Genomic DNA, 14,344 nt, shown 5'->3' on the forward strand with positions numbered 1-14,344 from the left:
AACAGTATTGAAACGTTGCAGGCTTAATAGCAGACTAAAACATATTTTTGAAAGGCGAGATAAAACTTTGGGGGGCAATTGTTCTTTGACCCTCCCCGTGGCTACGTGCCTGCTACATTGCAACCGTTGTTTGACAACAAGAATGTTGCATATCACAAATACGTTTCCAGCTGAAAGACATTGCCTTAATTTGTGAAACCGAAAGTTACCCTGTTTGTTTAAACTAGGTTCATGCAATTCGTATTCTACCGCACTATAAGATAACCCTGGCATTGAACTTTTGTGCCGTAACAATCACCTTTGCTATCGCGATATTCTTCCTACAACGCGACCAGAAACAAACGCCGCTCCTACCACTGGAAGCGACAGCTAACTTTGCTTGCACCAGGAACAAATACCAAACACGATTCTGGCAACTGATTAACAACCAGCGCTATGCATGAGTGGTTTTGTAACAAGACAATTTGATGCGTTTAATTCAGTTCGTCGGTAACGTTTCAACCTTTAGGGTGTTCCTTTCCTGGTGGCGATGTTTCACGACTACGCTGAGAAACTACTGGAGCAGCTGCTCTTTTTCCTCTTCATTTAAGGCAAGCAGACTTTCCGCTCCGTTTGCGTTAGCTCAGTATGACGGCCAGAGTTGATTCTTGCTTTGAACTTTGAAAATTAAAGAAGAGAAAGAGTGTTCCCCTGAAGACCATCAACACTTTTGATAACGCATCAAGATCGATCAACATAGTCGTAACATATGATAATAATAATAATCGTGTGTTTATTTGCGCCCATTGCGATAACATACAGTAGGCTACACTGCGATCACAGATGCGATACAACAGACGACAGAAAGCAGCGAAGTGACATTTAGTCTTCGAGTCAGCTGCTTCCTTTATGTTGGCTTGCCATTAAGTGTCCTTGCCGAGACACAGCCGCGTGCTCTGGAGCGGTGTCGAACCCACGTCCTTTTGAACGTCGCGCAGTCGTTAAACTGATTGTTTTGCTTTGGTATCATGCACGTTATAACGTTTGTTGCTTCCAGGGGCGCCGGAACGATTTTTGACTGAGGGGCAAGATTACAAAAAAAGGGCACTTTTGTTAACTAAAAGGCCATTTTTTTTTTCAAGTTTTAAGATAAGATATAGCGACAATGCTAATCTATCAGCTCACTATGTATTGAGTAATGATAGCCCACAAGTGTCCGGTATACAAAGAAGGGTATCATACTATGTTATAATGATGTCACCTACTGTCAAGCTTTAAAGCAGCCCGCGGCCATGGCCGCTAAGTAGTGCTTGAATGACCGCGGGTGCTACCTCCTCAAATCGGCCAAGTTTGGCTGCCGGTCTCTTTTAGCCAATTATTTAATTTCGCAATAGAATGATCGTGGATTAACTGTCGAAAATATGTAGTGTTAAAGAGTGACGCAAAATTAGGTCAGCGCGTTATAATCGCCACTGTTGCATTGTGCGGGGATATTTGTTATTGATTGAATATATCCATCTGCGATCACCAGCGCTGTAAGTCTTGTTTGTAATTCTCGACGTTTATTTTAACAAAGTCTTAATCCGAAGTGCTAATTTACATCGGCTGGCAATATTGTCGTTTTTATGTCGATTCGATGTTGTCGGACATTGAATCGTTGTTAAAAAGGAGAACTAGATTAGTTGACATCCGAGGGGAAAACATTTTTGATCATATTTTGCAAAAATTATGCTTCTTTTAGTAATGTCCTTCACATCATTGAAATACTTATTTTATTACCTTGCCGTCATCGTCAACACATGTCATGTCGAACGTTGTTTTTCGTTGCTAAAAGAAAAATTCTAGGGGAGTGGCGAACTTTTTTAAAATCAGCCACATTGGAGACACTTGTGCGAGTGTCGTTAGATAGTCCCGCAGAAGGCTACTGGATTACAATCTCGATTAAGCAGTTATTGCGTGGTGCACCGATTCTATTGTAGGACGTCGCCCAGGCTTCAACAATGCTAAGTGATCATTTTAGCATTGTTGCAAGTTTACTTCTATTTGCTTATGCTATCGTTATTTTGGCCGCCAAGCACGCAGATTTGGCCGCCGAGAAGGAGCTCCCGGTAGGCCACGAAGGGTGTCGAAAAAAAAGCTAGTTTTAAGACCTGTAGCCTACTGTGTTGCAAAATTTTGTGCCGTAAATATTATTTTGAGGCAAAAATGAAAGATTATAATTAGGCTAAAAGCGAATAGCAGAAATTGTTATATTGCAAAATGTGCAGTAGCTTACATCAGGGTTTCCCAAACTTTTTTGGGCCACGGACCACTATTTGTGAATCTGTTTATTCGCGGACCCCCAATACAAAGGTAAAAATAAATAAAACCAAATTTTGTTTATTTAAAAAACTGACAACATCAATGGGACGGACGGGATTGCTTCTTATTGCATAAGTCATCAATTCTCGGAGTTATTTGTGAAAGACAAACTCGTAAGCCAGGGTCCACGGAAAGTCTGAACCTGTATTTTGTCTTCATGTTGGTAAGAGCTGAAAATGCTGTCTCAATCAATCAATCAATCAATGTTTTATTTGTCAGTAACAGGAACATAGGTACATGTTTGAAATATGCAATATACACAGTACAAAAGTTACACAAGTTCCCATACTGACAGGGAGACAACGAGACGACCATACGGTCTACTAGTCAATTGCCACCCTACGGAAATTACGATTTTGCCATTTAAAATAAGCTTACAAGAGAAAAAATAATAATTGAAACGTTCCCGCGCTTCAAGAACAGCATACGCACAAAAACAAAAAAAAACATATTGATGATAACATAGGCCAAAACACAAAATTCCATGAAGCAAGCAGAGAATAATCAAGCTTCCGAAGAAACTGACAAGTTGGTTTCCATAACATATCACTTACGATGCACTGTAGCTTTGTAAAATTAACGTTTTGATCTCTTTTTTGAAACAATGAAATGATAAGTTTTTTAGCCTACTTGGAACCTCTGACCAGAGCATTGAACCCAATACCTGCATGGACTTCTTACCAAATTCTGTGTTTGATCTATTTATAAAATAGTTGTTGCTTGTTTGATATCTTGTGTTATGCTGATGAATAGATGAAGCATTTGTAAATAAATCACAATACGTAGACGGATACTCATTCATATGAACTTTGTAGGCTACATATGTTTTTTTATTTCAATGTTATGTATGTCTTTTAGTTTCAAGATGTTCATTTTGAAAAACAAAAAATTAGTGTGAGCAGTGGCGTACGCAGGATTTTGTCAAGGGGGGAGGCCATTGACAGTAGGCGTATAGCCATAAATTTGTAAAAGAGGGGTTTGACAAGGGCGGGCGAAGCCCGACAGCGTTTTTGCCTGAGAGGACACCCAGCGGCGGGGGGTCAGGGGGGCCTCCCCCAGAAAATTTTGAAAATTACTTTGAATTTGGTGCATTCTGAGAGCATTTTCAACAAAAATGTGGGTATGAATATTCCTGTAAAATGGTGCTGTCAGGTGGCATAACAAAAGGATAAGATCATGTTTTCTTCGGCATTTTTCGGAAATAAAGCTAAGTCTCTATGTTTTCTTGTTGCTAATTCCTGGCTGAGATGTTTGAATGTTAAGCATCATTCCCAAGCATAAAGAGACTGAAGGCATGATTTTCAATATCGTGATGTCACACGCGTGCCAAAGGGGGGTTGTAACCCCCAAACCCCCCCTGGCTACGCCACTGGCCATTGATATCCCAGACGTCTTCATGATATCCCAGTATGGTTTTAGTTTAGACTTTATCCATTTTTTCTCTCACAATAATAGGCTTACAGAACACTACGGGTGGGGTTGGTGGATTGGGCCATGTATTTCGTATTAGCTTAGTCTATAGAACAACATTGTTAATTGCTCTGACAGTGCAATCCAAAACATATTAAATGCCTTAATCTACGTTGTTAACTACTAAAACATTTTTAAGGGGGGGGGGGGGGCATGGCCCAATGCCCCCCCCCCTGCGTACGCTAGTGAGTGTGAGCATAGTAATTTTGTTTCGTAATTATTCTTATAACCTTTTTTTGTAATTTTATTAAAGGATCCAGTGCACTGTCACAGGCCTTTCCCCAGCTTGAAATACAATATTGCAAATGACATTAAATCAAAGCGTGATACACATCTTTTAAAGTGTCTGTGTTGACATAATTCTGAGTTTAAGCAACGCCATGGCCATGAACCTTTTGCTACTTTTCCGCAAATTTTATCTATGTGATATTTCCATGTTAATTTGTTATCTATGTAAACGCCAAGGTATTTTATTTGATCTTTTTGTTGAATGCTTGTGTTACCAATGTTAATGTTAAAATTTTTTATGTGTTTTTTATTTGTTATTAGCATGTATTCAGTTTTTGAGAAATTTAACGATAATCTATTAAGCTTCAACCAGTTGTAAACTTTTTGCATTTCGGCATTCACATTGTTCTGCAAATTTATTTCACATTTGTCGCACATGGTAAGTTTGGTGTCGTCAGCAAATAGTTTAACATTCATGTTTGTTGAATTTGGTAAGTCATTTATATACAGTAAGAAAAGAAGGGGTCTCAATGTCGATCCTTGGGGCACACCGCAGGTAACCTGTCTTGAGTTTGAAGAGATTCCATTGACGACCGTGTGTTGTAGACGATTGCTGATATAGCTTTTTAACAATTGTAATGGAAGGCCCCGAAAACCATATGTTTGCAGTTTCTGTATGAGAATAGTTTGATCAACTGTGTCGAAGGCTTTAGCTAAAACACATGTCTCACACATGTAGGTCGTGGCAAAAGGCAATAAAATCTTAGTTGCCTTTAGCGATAGCAATGGGTATTCCTCCACAACACTCAACCAGAAAGATGCAACAGCTGTTTGATTGAAACTAAGCATTATACTTCGATCAGATGATAATTCGGCTAATTCTTCTTCTTCTCGTCCTGACAGATCAGTCTTTGTAACAACAAAAGGGTTTAAAATCCAGTCAAAATTCTCATATGTCTCTTTTCAAAAATACTTCTTGAAATGTGCAGAAAGAAATTCCAAATGTTGTGTAACGTCAGAGAAAATCAACTCTGTATTAATTGAGGGTTTGTTGGTAATGTAGTCACACAGAACAGGAAACGTAAAATGCACAATATTATCATTTATCCTTGTTTCCCATATGTTAAGTTTCTTTATGAATGCTGTTATTTTGTTTGTTTGCGGCAATTATCTTTGACAGGGTACGTACTTTACAACGTATATGTGTGACTTTTTAATTTCTTGTCATATCACCATGGACCACCTGTGCAGTCGTCGCGGACCACAGTTTGGGAAACCCTGGCTTACATGACCTTAAAAGGGCACCATTGCCCTCCCTGCTCCCCCATCTGCAGAAAAATCGCCCCCCTCGCTTCCGCGCCCCTGGTTGCTTCTACCTTCTTTTAGACCTCAGTGATGTTCAGGGGCGTTGACAAGGGGGTCTAGGTGGTACTTTTGGACCCGGAATATTTAAGGGGCCCGGATTTAAAAAATTCCCCGCGACTGCAAACATCATCAAGATCTTAATATAATCAGATCTAAAGGAATTGCCATCAGAGGATAAAACAGCCATTTCAGCAGTCAGATGGTAAAGTACCGGGCCCCCTTCTGGGTACCAGGCCCACTTCAGCTTTCTGGTGGTAAAATAGCCACTTCAGCCACCAAGCAGTGAAATAAGACTTTAGTCTATAGTGATTTCCCTAACCACGAATATTACCTGAAACACGAGTTTCAAAATAAACAGGCTAATATTTGTTCAAACTCAAAACTGAAATGACACAGGTAAGAAGGTTGCTTTCCCCATTTTTGCACTAAAAATTAGACCAAAACCTCTTTTCAGATTGCAGCAATCAGTAAGTGTTTGACCTCGGACCAAACACCTTTCACAAATCAAATTGAAAACTTTCTGACTGTCTGCACTAACTTTGCTATAAATTCTCTTCTTGTGAGCCTGGAATGACCAGTGAAACATCAATGAAATCGGGAAGTAATCAGGGGTGGGCATTCACATTCCAGGCCAATTTGCGGCCATTTCCAGAGTCTAGCATCATGTTACAAATAAAAATTCGAAAAAGCAACCGCTAGATATAGTAGCCTTAGTTTTGCGGTTCAAGAAATTTTAAATTTGCGCAAGATTTGTTGAATGACCATGCTTAAACGACATCAATGAAAGTTTGTACACAACCTTTATATTCATAACTTTGGCGATTAAGGGGGCCCGAAAATAAATTGGTACCGGGCCCGAGAAATCCTGTCAACGGCCCTGATGATGTTTGGCATATGCTACTTTGTTTTTCGTTGTGATGGTCAGAATTGAATACAAACTGAACCGTACTACTGGCAGTAGCCGACAGAATGGTACTGTACCAACCTTAAAGCTAGACTCCCCCAAACTAATGTATGCACATTGCACAACGTTGCCATTTTAGCTTATTATGTCTGCTGTTGCTGCGTTTCAACTTGGGCCTAAAATCTTCCTCCAGGTGGTAACTTACTTATAACCTACCGTTGTCTGCCGGTCAGTGAAGTTGTGATTGATGCGTCACAGAAGTGCGATGATGACGCATTGAGTTGCTTCATACTGGAATGTGTTGCCCTGTCAGTGTGTTTGGTGAAAAAAATATGAAAGAATGTGGAATATCGCGATCTTAACTTATATTAGCATTTCTAGGCAAAACTAATGCGAAATAGAATTGGTCTGGAATATATCGCAAGAATGTGAAGATGGCCTCACACTTGTCCACTGGATGTGACTTTCAAGATATGTTTTATTGCACTTGACGTATGGTAGGCTAAAAACACACCAACAGTATAATGAATTAACAACAATGAAAACTGGCCGCATACGTAATTAACAATATGGCGTCCAGCTCCCTTGTGGCTTCATGATGACGTCATAAGCGCAATGAAGCAAACACAGGAAAGTAGCGACGACAAAGGTAAATATCCTACACATGCAATACCGTGCAAACTCCTGTGTAACGCAGTAAAGTGAATGATCAGGGAACATCAGCTTCCCTCCATAGAAGCACGAACGTTAGTGAAGCAGACAGTAAAGATATTCTTCTGTGAGGCAACAACGGGAATTAAGACGAAACACTGTAAAGATAAAATCTACATCTAATGATTTGAAACTTTTTAAGGAAGCGTCAACAAGTGCAATGTATTAATGACGTCATTGAATCCTACGTCATGGCTGCGTGATGAAACGCGAGTAGCAATGTAGACCTTGTGGATTCGTGATGGTGGATTGGTCGATGGGTGAGCATGATGAAAGAATCTGCAGAGGCAATAGAATGGTAACAATGTGGGATAAAACTTCACTATCTTGCATACGAACAGTGCTGCGCTTTGTAAAACAGTTAAAACGTAACAAGCCAGAAACTGATGTAGCTTTGTATCTCCCATTTCTAGGAGGAAGTTTAGTGAGTCATCCCGACAATTGATGCCGTGTCCTTAAACGCGATTACCTCAGCGGCAGAAGACAAGTCTCACTCGGTTGGTCCATCGAACCTGACCATTGTCTTGTACGCGCCGGCATCGCTAGCGCTCATGATTGTTGTGAAGGTTGTCTGCTCGTTCAGTACGGGAGGGGTGGACAGGACCTGAATACAAATGCAGGGGTGATTATGAAGGGGTGGACAGGACCTGAACACAAACGCAGGGGCGTGGTTACGGTGGACAGGATCTGAACACAAATGCTGGTGGATAATTAATCTACTCATGAGATGAGGAAGCTGGATACTTCTGCTACTGAAATAATTATTATTATCCACCTTAGCTGCCTGGGAACGATCTTTATCTTTAAACCAGGGAGCGACCGTCCGCTCATTATCGAAATATTTCTTCCATATCGGCGCAATTGTGGCAGGGACAACTGTTTCAGCTGCTGAGCACCGCCAGCACAACATTAACACGGTCGACCGTCGTATCATCCAACAGGCAAATGGTGTGGTACCTATGTATGACGCTCAGTAGCTGCCGCCCATGTACTGGCTGTGTTGATTTATCGGAACTTTGCCTTCTGTGCATCACAATTGTCGCAAATTTGATGTCATAATTCTACTTTCGCTCCAATGTCATAACAGAAGTCATAGTCATCAAGGACAGTTATGTTGCCAGACAACCACAAAGGAGGGTTTCTGTCACAAAAGCGAACAGCCTTCTAGAACAAAGAGCTAACCAAGAAATGAGGAAAGCAGCATTCCTAATCGGCCAATACATGGGAATGCACAGGGACAAACTAAACGGGAAACTTTCGCGGTTTGCAAAGAATTTAAACAGAAGTGAAAGCGGCAATCCCGATTCCGCGAACATCAGAGAAGCCAACAATGCACAAACCCTACAAACGAGCATCGACTAATGGCGTCGTGCTGATGTCACAATGCAGGAACTATAACCGTAAGTGGAAGCGTCGTCTGATGGGGGAAACGTTTCCAAAGTGGTCATAGCGCGATTGCCGCCAGGTCACAAGACAAAACAATAAAGTTTACATTCAAATATAGACACAAACAAACAAATGACATTTTGTTGTCGATTTCGTGACAAAGCAATGTTACACGAAACAGGCTTCATCGCTTTCACGCTTCATACCGGCACGATTTAGCGGGAAGCATCACGTGACCAGCCGAACATTGCGGAATAAGCGGGAAAAATAGTTGCCTAGCAACAAACCTGGTACAGTCGATCCGTGTCCATCTTGTCCTTCCCCACAGCCATCATGGACTTAACTGCAGCGTGTCGCCGGTTGTCGGACTTGGGGGGTTTCTTCCAGGGGTCGTAGTTCGTCTCCACCAGAAACCACCTGAAAGAGATGTAGGTTACCACGGATACCCTCCATACCCCACCAAGTGACCGGGGTGAGGCCTAGAGCCGCTCAAGTTATTCAGTTCAGGAAGTTGAAAGTCTCAGTCTCCAAACTTAGTTTCATTTTTTCCTTTTCTCGTCGAGGGAACTGACACTGCAACATTTGCATGTTTTAATTGCAGTAAGTTTTTGAAGGGTGGAAATTCCATAATCATAAGTTGACTAAATGTGCGTTCTCGGATGCTTTGCGATGTCATACAGTTTGACGTCAGAGGCTTGCCCGACAGCAATTATGTCACAACACATAAACAAATCAGTAGCTCACGGATGCCTAGGGTAGTTGTCCATATGTTTCACCAACGCCACATCCTCCCCATTCCGCACCACCAAAGCCCCCTCGCTGGGGCGGATACCCCCCAGGATGAAGTAGACGGGGGCGTCCGTGGGGGTGTTGATCAGTTGGTTGAGGGCGCTCTTGTAATCTGATGACTCATCAAGGACCTGAAGGTTCAACACAGTGTTGCCAGATGAGTAATTAATTTGGTTCAACAAAACAGGTACTTGTCGCCACAAAGGGAGCTGATGCTGCGGAATTAATCTTCCATACAGTTACTCAAAGTCTAAATACAAAGTCTGCAGACGTTGAATTACTATAACACTGAAGATGAACATTTTTAACTGGGGAGAGACCTGCGGCCAAAATAATAATAAATTAACAAACTGTTTGACACTGCTCATAATATTTTCGCACATGTTCACAAACTGCGCAATGCGCGTATGCTCCAAATCTCTTTTCATGGTTTAACCTATTTTATTGTTCAATCACAAAGAGCTTGGATTACCTTTCGTGCAGCAAAGAAAGTGATATGGCCGCCCTCCAATGACGTAATAATGTTTTTCCACAATGTTCCATAATTTCTCTGATCGCCGCTCAGTGAGAATGCTCCATGGCGAGTTCCAGTGGTCACTCCAACATAGCCAATATATGAACTTGCTGTGTAAACTGCCTAGAAATGTGCATAAACTTATGCTTTCACTTAATTGAAATAGGGACTGGAGGGAAAAGTTGGCCAGCTGCGCATTAGTGTGTCTGTGGTTCGACCTTTGAAAGGGCGCCGGTTCGACAACGCTCAAGAGCATGAGGCTGTGTCTTTGGCAGGACACTTAAATGCATGCCTGAAGGTGAACACAAAGATTGGCTTCCTTGCCTTCCTGTCCACTCAATCTAAATATTCAACTGGCGGGCGTAAGCCTGGATACGACAAAAAGTGTTGGTAATCACTTCTTTAAGTTCTTTGCCACCTGAGTCATAAATCATAGGAACAAGGTCGAAAGTGAAACGACACAAGTGACTGTCGTATCTATTGTGGTATCTTATAGCCTACCGAATGACAAGTATGTTAGTCTGGTCACCCGGTACGAATCGGTTTCACTGAGCTGCAACGCCATTTTAACTTTTTGAAACTGAATAAAGACCCAGCCCATCGTTATATTTACAACCGACCTTTCCATTCCTTTGAAATTCCACCTGAATTGTGAGGTTCTTCAGAAACTTGGGAAGAATATAATCAAGATTGCGGCCATGAATAATGCGGCCGGTCTTATCAACGGCAACAATGCTGGTGCAAGCTCTGAACAACAACTTGCCAATTAACTTCCACACCAACTTCATGAAAACGTTACCTCGTCGGTAAACTGCGAGTTTCGCGGCATGTCTCAACATACAAGGATGTACAAACTAAAGCAAAAATAAATTGTTTAAAAGCTTAATTAATTTTTTCATGTGCAACCAACGCACTTAAAACAAGCCGTTGTACTCCACCAGTGCAAGGCAGGTGGATGAGTGAAATTAGCATGACCATGACCTGTGACTGTATTAAAATGTTGCACCATAGGCATACGAAGCCGAGAAACGTAATTAGACTTAATATATTTACGTTTATTACAGCATAGTAACATTCACAGAAAACAAAAATAAAACTAAACTTCATATCAAACGTTTTCGACATCACATTTTGGCAAAGTGCTTTGATTGTGGGAAATGTGATAAAGAAAAAGATTTACTTGAGGAATGAGGATAGCAATTTGTAAAACAGAGGATAGAGTTACTCTCATGGCATGAAACAGTGACATATTTCTGTTATTTGGGTGATCAAATAAATGGAAACGGATGCTAAGCAGCTGTGACAAGAAAGACAAGGCTGGGTTGGGAAAAGTTCAGGGAATGTGGGGACTGGGGAAATGTTATACCGTACGGAAAAAGTTTTTGTTAAAAATGAAAGGGAAAGGATATCAGAGTTGTGTGCGGCTTGTACTATTACACGGCAGCGAAACATGGACATGGATATTATTAAGTGAGAGTGAACTGGCTATTCTGAGAAAAACGGAAAAAGCAATGGTGAGAGCAAAGTGAGGGGTGAAAACGAGGAAGGAGAAAAAGAGTGAAGAGCTGATAGATGTGGTAACAACGAGGGAGACTATTGAACAACTTGCAAGGGCAAATGGCGTAAGATTGTATGAACCTGACCAAGTGCTGACAACGACTGACCAAGTGCTGACTGAATACTGTGCTGCTACTTGGTGCAGAAGTGTCCATACTGACCTTGTCGATGTACCAATCAACAACTGCCTGCGAACTGTCACAGGTTGCCTCCGCCCAACTCCAACTGACTGTTTGCCTGTCCTTGCAAGCATTGAGCCAGCTGCACTACGGCGCCAACGTGCTGTTCTTTCCCTGAGCCGTAAAGCCCTAAACCCTGGCCATCCGCTACACACAACCACGCTGAGATATCCACCAAAGCAGCGGCTAAAATCAAGAAAGCCATTTGTACGCGCTGCACAAGACCTTCTGGCAGCCTCTGGTGGAAGCCCTAGCAAACAGTGGTGCCACGCGGCGTGGTGTGAACAATGGTCAAGCAGCACGTCCCCACTTCGCCAAGTATTCAGATCCCCGTCCGAAAACCAGCTGGGACATGGCCTCTCTAGACTTGCCTCATCAAGGCGTAACCGTTTGCTCACTGGTGTTGGACGCTATGGTGCAGACATGTTGCGCTGGGGCTTGGCAGAGAGTGCTGCTTGTGAGTGTGGCGAAATGCAGACGGCAGCCCACATTATCAAGGATTGCCGGCTATACAGACCACCCCATGGTATGAAAGGCCTAATTTCCATCGATGACGACACCAGGCAGTGGCTAACCAACGGATGCCCTGACATATAGCGACAACACGAGAGAAGAAGAACCTGACAAAGGAGAGAGGGAGGAAGTTTTCTTTGAAAGGCTTTGACTTTGAAGGTAGATGGGAAGAGGAAACGGGGACGCCCAAAAAGAACATGGAAAAAACAATTGAATGAGGCAGACAAAGTCGGACTGAAGAAAGAAAATGCACAGGATAGAAGCAAGATGGAGAATAGGAGTTAAGGCAATCGCTACAAGCAAAGAATTGGCCACCTCCACTAGTGGGGGACAAAACCGAATTTGGATGATGAGGATGTCCTTTTTGAGAATACTATATATATACAGTAATTTTATGTACATCTGAACAAAAAAATTGTTAAACATTAATTATCAATTAAAATGAAATGTATTGAACTGTTTCTGCAAGAAATTTTTTTTCTTGATAGCCGAGCTTGAATGACTGCACAAATTAATGACTAAATGAGCTAAACACTTTGCAATACCAAATATTTTGTATGACTCACTTAATGCTGCTATTAGCGTACGCTGTAAATTCATAAAGGATGTTGGTGAGCACAATGTCACCCAGGGAGATTCCAGTGGCCGCACTTAACCCCCTCATTTCGTCAGAATATGGCTGAGCTATGTAGCGATCCAAATCACCAGCGATCCGTTCAACGGCAGCCGCCATCTCAGGGGATTTAAACATCGGCCTGAAAGCAATTGGTAAAAGACTAAAAGTTTGCAAATTCCAAATAAAGATAGAGCTTCGATGGAGAGTTTGTCTTACAGAAAGTTTCAATAAGGCTTTCTTTGTTTGAAGATAAATATTGTGCAGTAGCCTATCAAACAAGCCAAATGGAAATGTGTCTTTGTAATGGCTGGACCTTTCTTTAAACTTACCGGAGCAAAGCTTGGATTCCTTGTGCAAAATAATTGACATCAAATTGATGAACCAATGTGTGCCACCTGAACAAACAAAATAATCAGTCGGCTAATCAAACAGGAAACATTACCTCCACCTGATTCAATGTATTTTTCACATAATCTAATGTTGATATGCCAAACTACCAGAACATCACCATCTTCGGTGATGAAATGACAATCAGACAGTAGGCTTTGCTAAAACATACCATATCAAGACATTTTCTGATATCTCACCGCAAGCCTGAGCAATGGGTTCAAATGAGATGCCTGGTAAACAGTCAAATTCAAAACAAGATCTTAGTTGAATATTAAACTTCAAACCAAAAACTAAACAAGAATAATTGTAAGTTACAAAGTTTCCCATATCAAAAGTCACCAAAATCACACCTACCGATGCATTGGAGCCTGATCAAGGTTGACAACGTATGATTTCGCTTGTGTGGCATTGTTCTTATTCTCCATCTTATCCATCGTTAAGACATAGTTTGAACGACTAGGCATCGATGACCCAAAGTGAACAACCAACAAAAGTGAAAACAATTGACACAGATTCATTGTGATTGTTAACACGATAGATGACGATGAATCTTCATATAAAACAAAACTGAAAAACGTGAAATAAACAATTTCATAGTCAGCTGATGACGAGTGCAATTAAATAATAAAATAAAATATTAAATAAAAAGAATGGAGCTCAATCCATCAATGGTTGGAAAGATCTGTCATCAACATCATCAACCAATTTTGATTAGGCCTATATACAGGCCATAAACTAATCCTCATGTTGAGAGTGTCTAATCCTCATGTTGAGAGTTGGGTTGGCAAAGTCCATGGACTACAAGGCCATGCTGTACAAAAAAGGTAATATTATTATTATATAATACTAGTTCTTCCTTAGAAGTCAGTTTTGATCTACCTTGACCCGGCTGTGCTGCACCTGACCTGCGAGATCCAGCTGTTTACAGTCAATGTTTACAATAACACATATATATAGCCTACCATACATAAAACCAGCCAGGTTTTGTTTAACACTTGTATATTGATTGATAATACTGAACAGAAGCTAAGAGGTATATATCAGCATCTGTAGCGGCACTATTTAAAGGTAGGCTTCCCAGGGTGCACCCTAATTCGTCCCCTGAACACTTAGCCCCCCCGATTTCATCCCCTGAAAAGATCGAGAAAAAATTACAACAGAGCCGAAGTCACTTTTTTCGAATCTTTTCAAGGGCTGAAATAGGTTGCATCCTTATTGAGAAATGTTTCTATTTCTAACCAAGGGTTAGGAATTAGGTTAGGGTTAAACATGTTTCTATTTGTAACCCTAACCCTTAATAAGGATTCAACCTACTTCGTCTCCTGATTTCGGGGCACGAAGTGTTCAAGGGACGAAATAGGTTCCGTCCAGCTTCCCATGTA

The 14,344-nt window shown here is 41.4% G+C and overlaps 1 protein-coding gene across 1 annotated transcript; it reads right to left on the reverse strand.

Annotated features, from left to right (window-relative positions):
* Positions 1 to 6,767: 6,767 nt before the first annotated feature.
* Positions 6,768 to 13,506, reverse strand: LOC145777070 (N-acylethanolamine-hydrolyzing acid amidase-like). Its single transcript, XM_082588357.1, has 9 exons — positions 13,317 to 13,506; positions 12,902 to 12,967; positions 12,523 to 12,711; positions 10,328 to 10,454; positions 9,666 to 9,830; positions 9,149 to 9,324; positions 8,692 to 8,821; positions 7,488 to 7,622; positions 6,768 to 7,297 (listed from the first exon to the last, which is right to left on the reverse strand). Exons 1-8 carry the CDS (start codon positions 13,478 to 13,480, stop codon positions 7,509 to 7,511), a joined length of 1,131 nt encoding a protein of 376 aa, XP_082444483.1. The 5' UTR covers positions 13,481 to 13,506; the 3' UTR covers positions 6,768 to 7,297; positions 7,488 to 7,508.
* Between the last annotated feature and the right edge of the window lie 838 nt (positions 13,507 to 14,344).

This window comes from Aplidium turbinatum, chromosome 9 (assembly GCF_918807975.1).
Source record: "Aplidium turbinatum chromosome 9, kaAplTurb1.1, whole genome shotgun sequence".
In the NCBI taxonomy this organism is placed as follows: Eukaryota; Metazoa; Chordata; class Ascidiacea; order Aplousobranchia; family Polyclinidae; genus Aplidium; species Aplidium turbinatum.

Excerpts from the sequence above, each read along its gene's own strand:
- LOC145777070 (XM_082588357.1), bottom strand. The coding sequence starts at position 13,480 with ATGAATCTGTGTCAATTGTTTTCACTTTTGTTGGTTGTTCACTTTGGG. Across the intron at positions 9,831-10,327 it reads AATTTCAAAGGAATGGAAAG|GCAGTTTACACAGCAAGTTC; the intron begins GTCGGTTGTAAA and ends GCACATTTCTAG. Across the intron at positions 8,822-9,148 it reads GACAACTACCCTAGGCATCC|GTGGTTTCTGGTGGAGACGA; the intron begins GTGAGCTACTGA and ends CATCTCTTTCAG.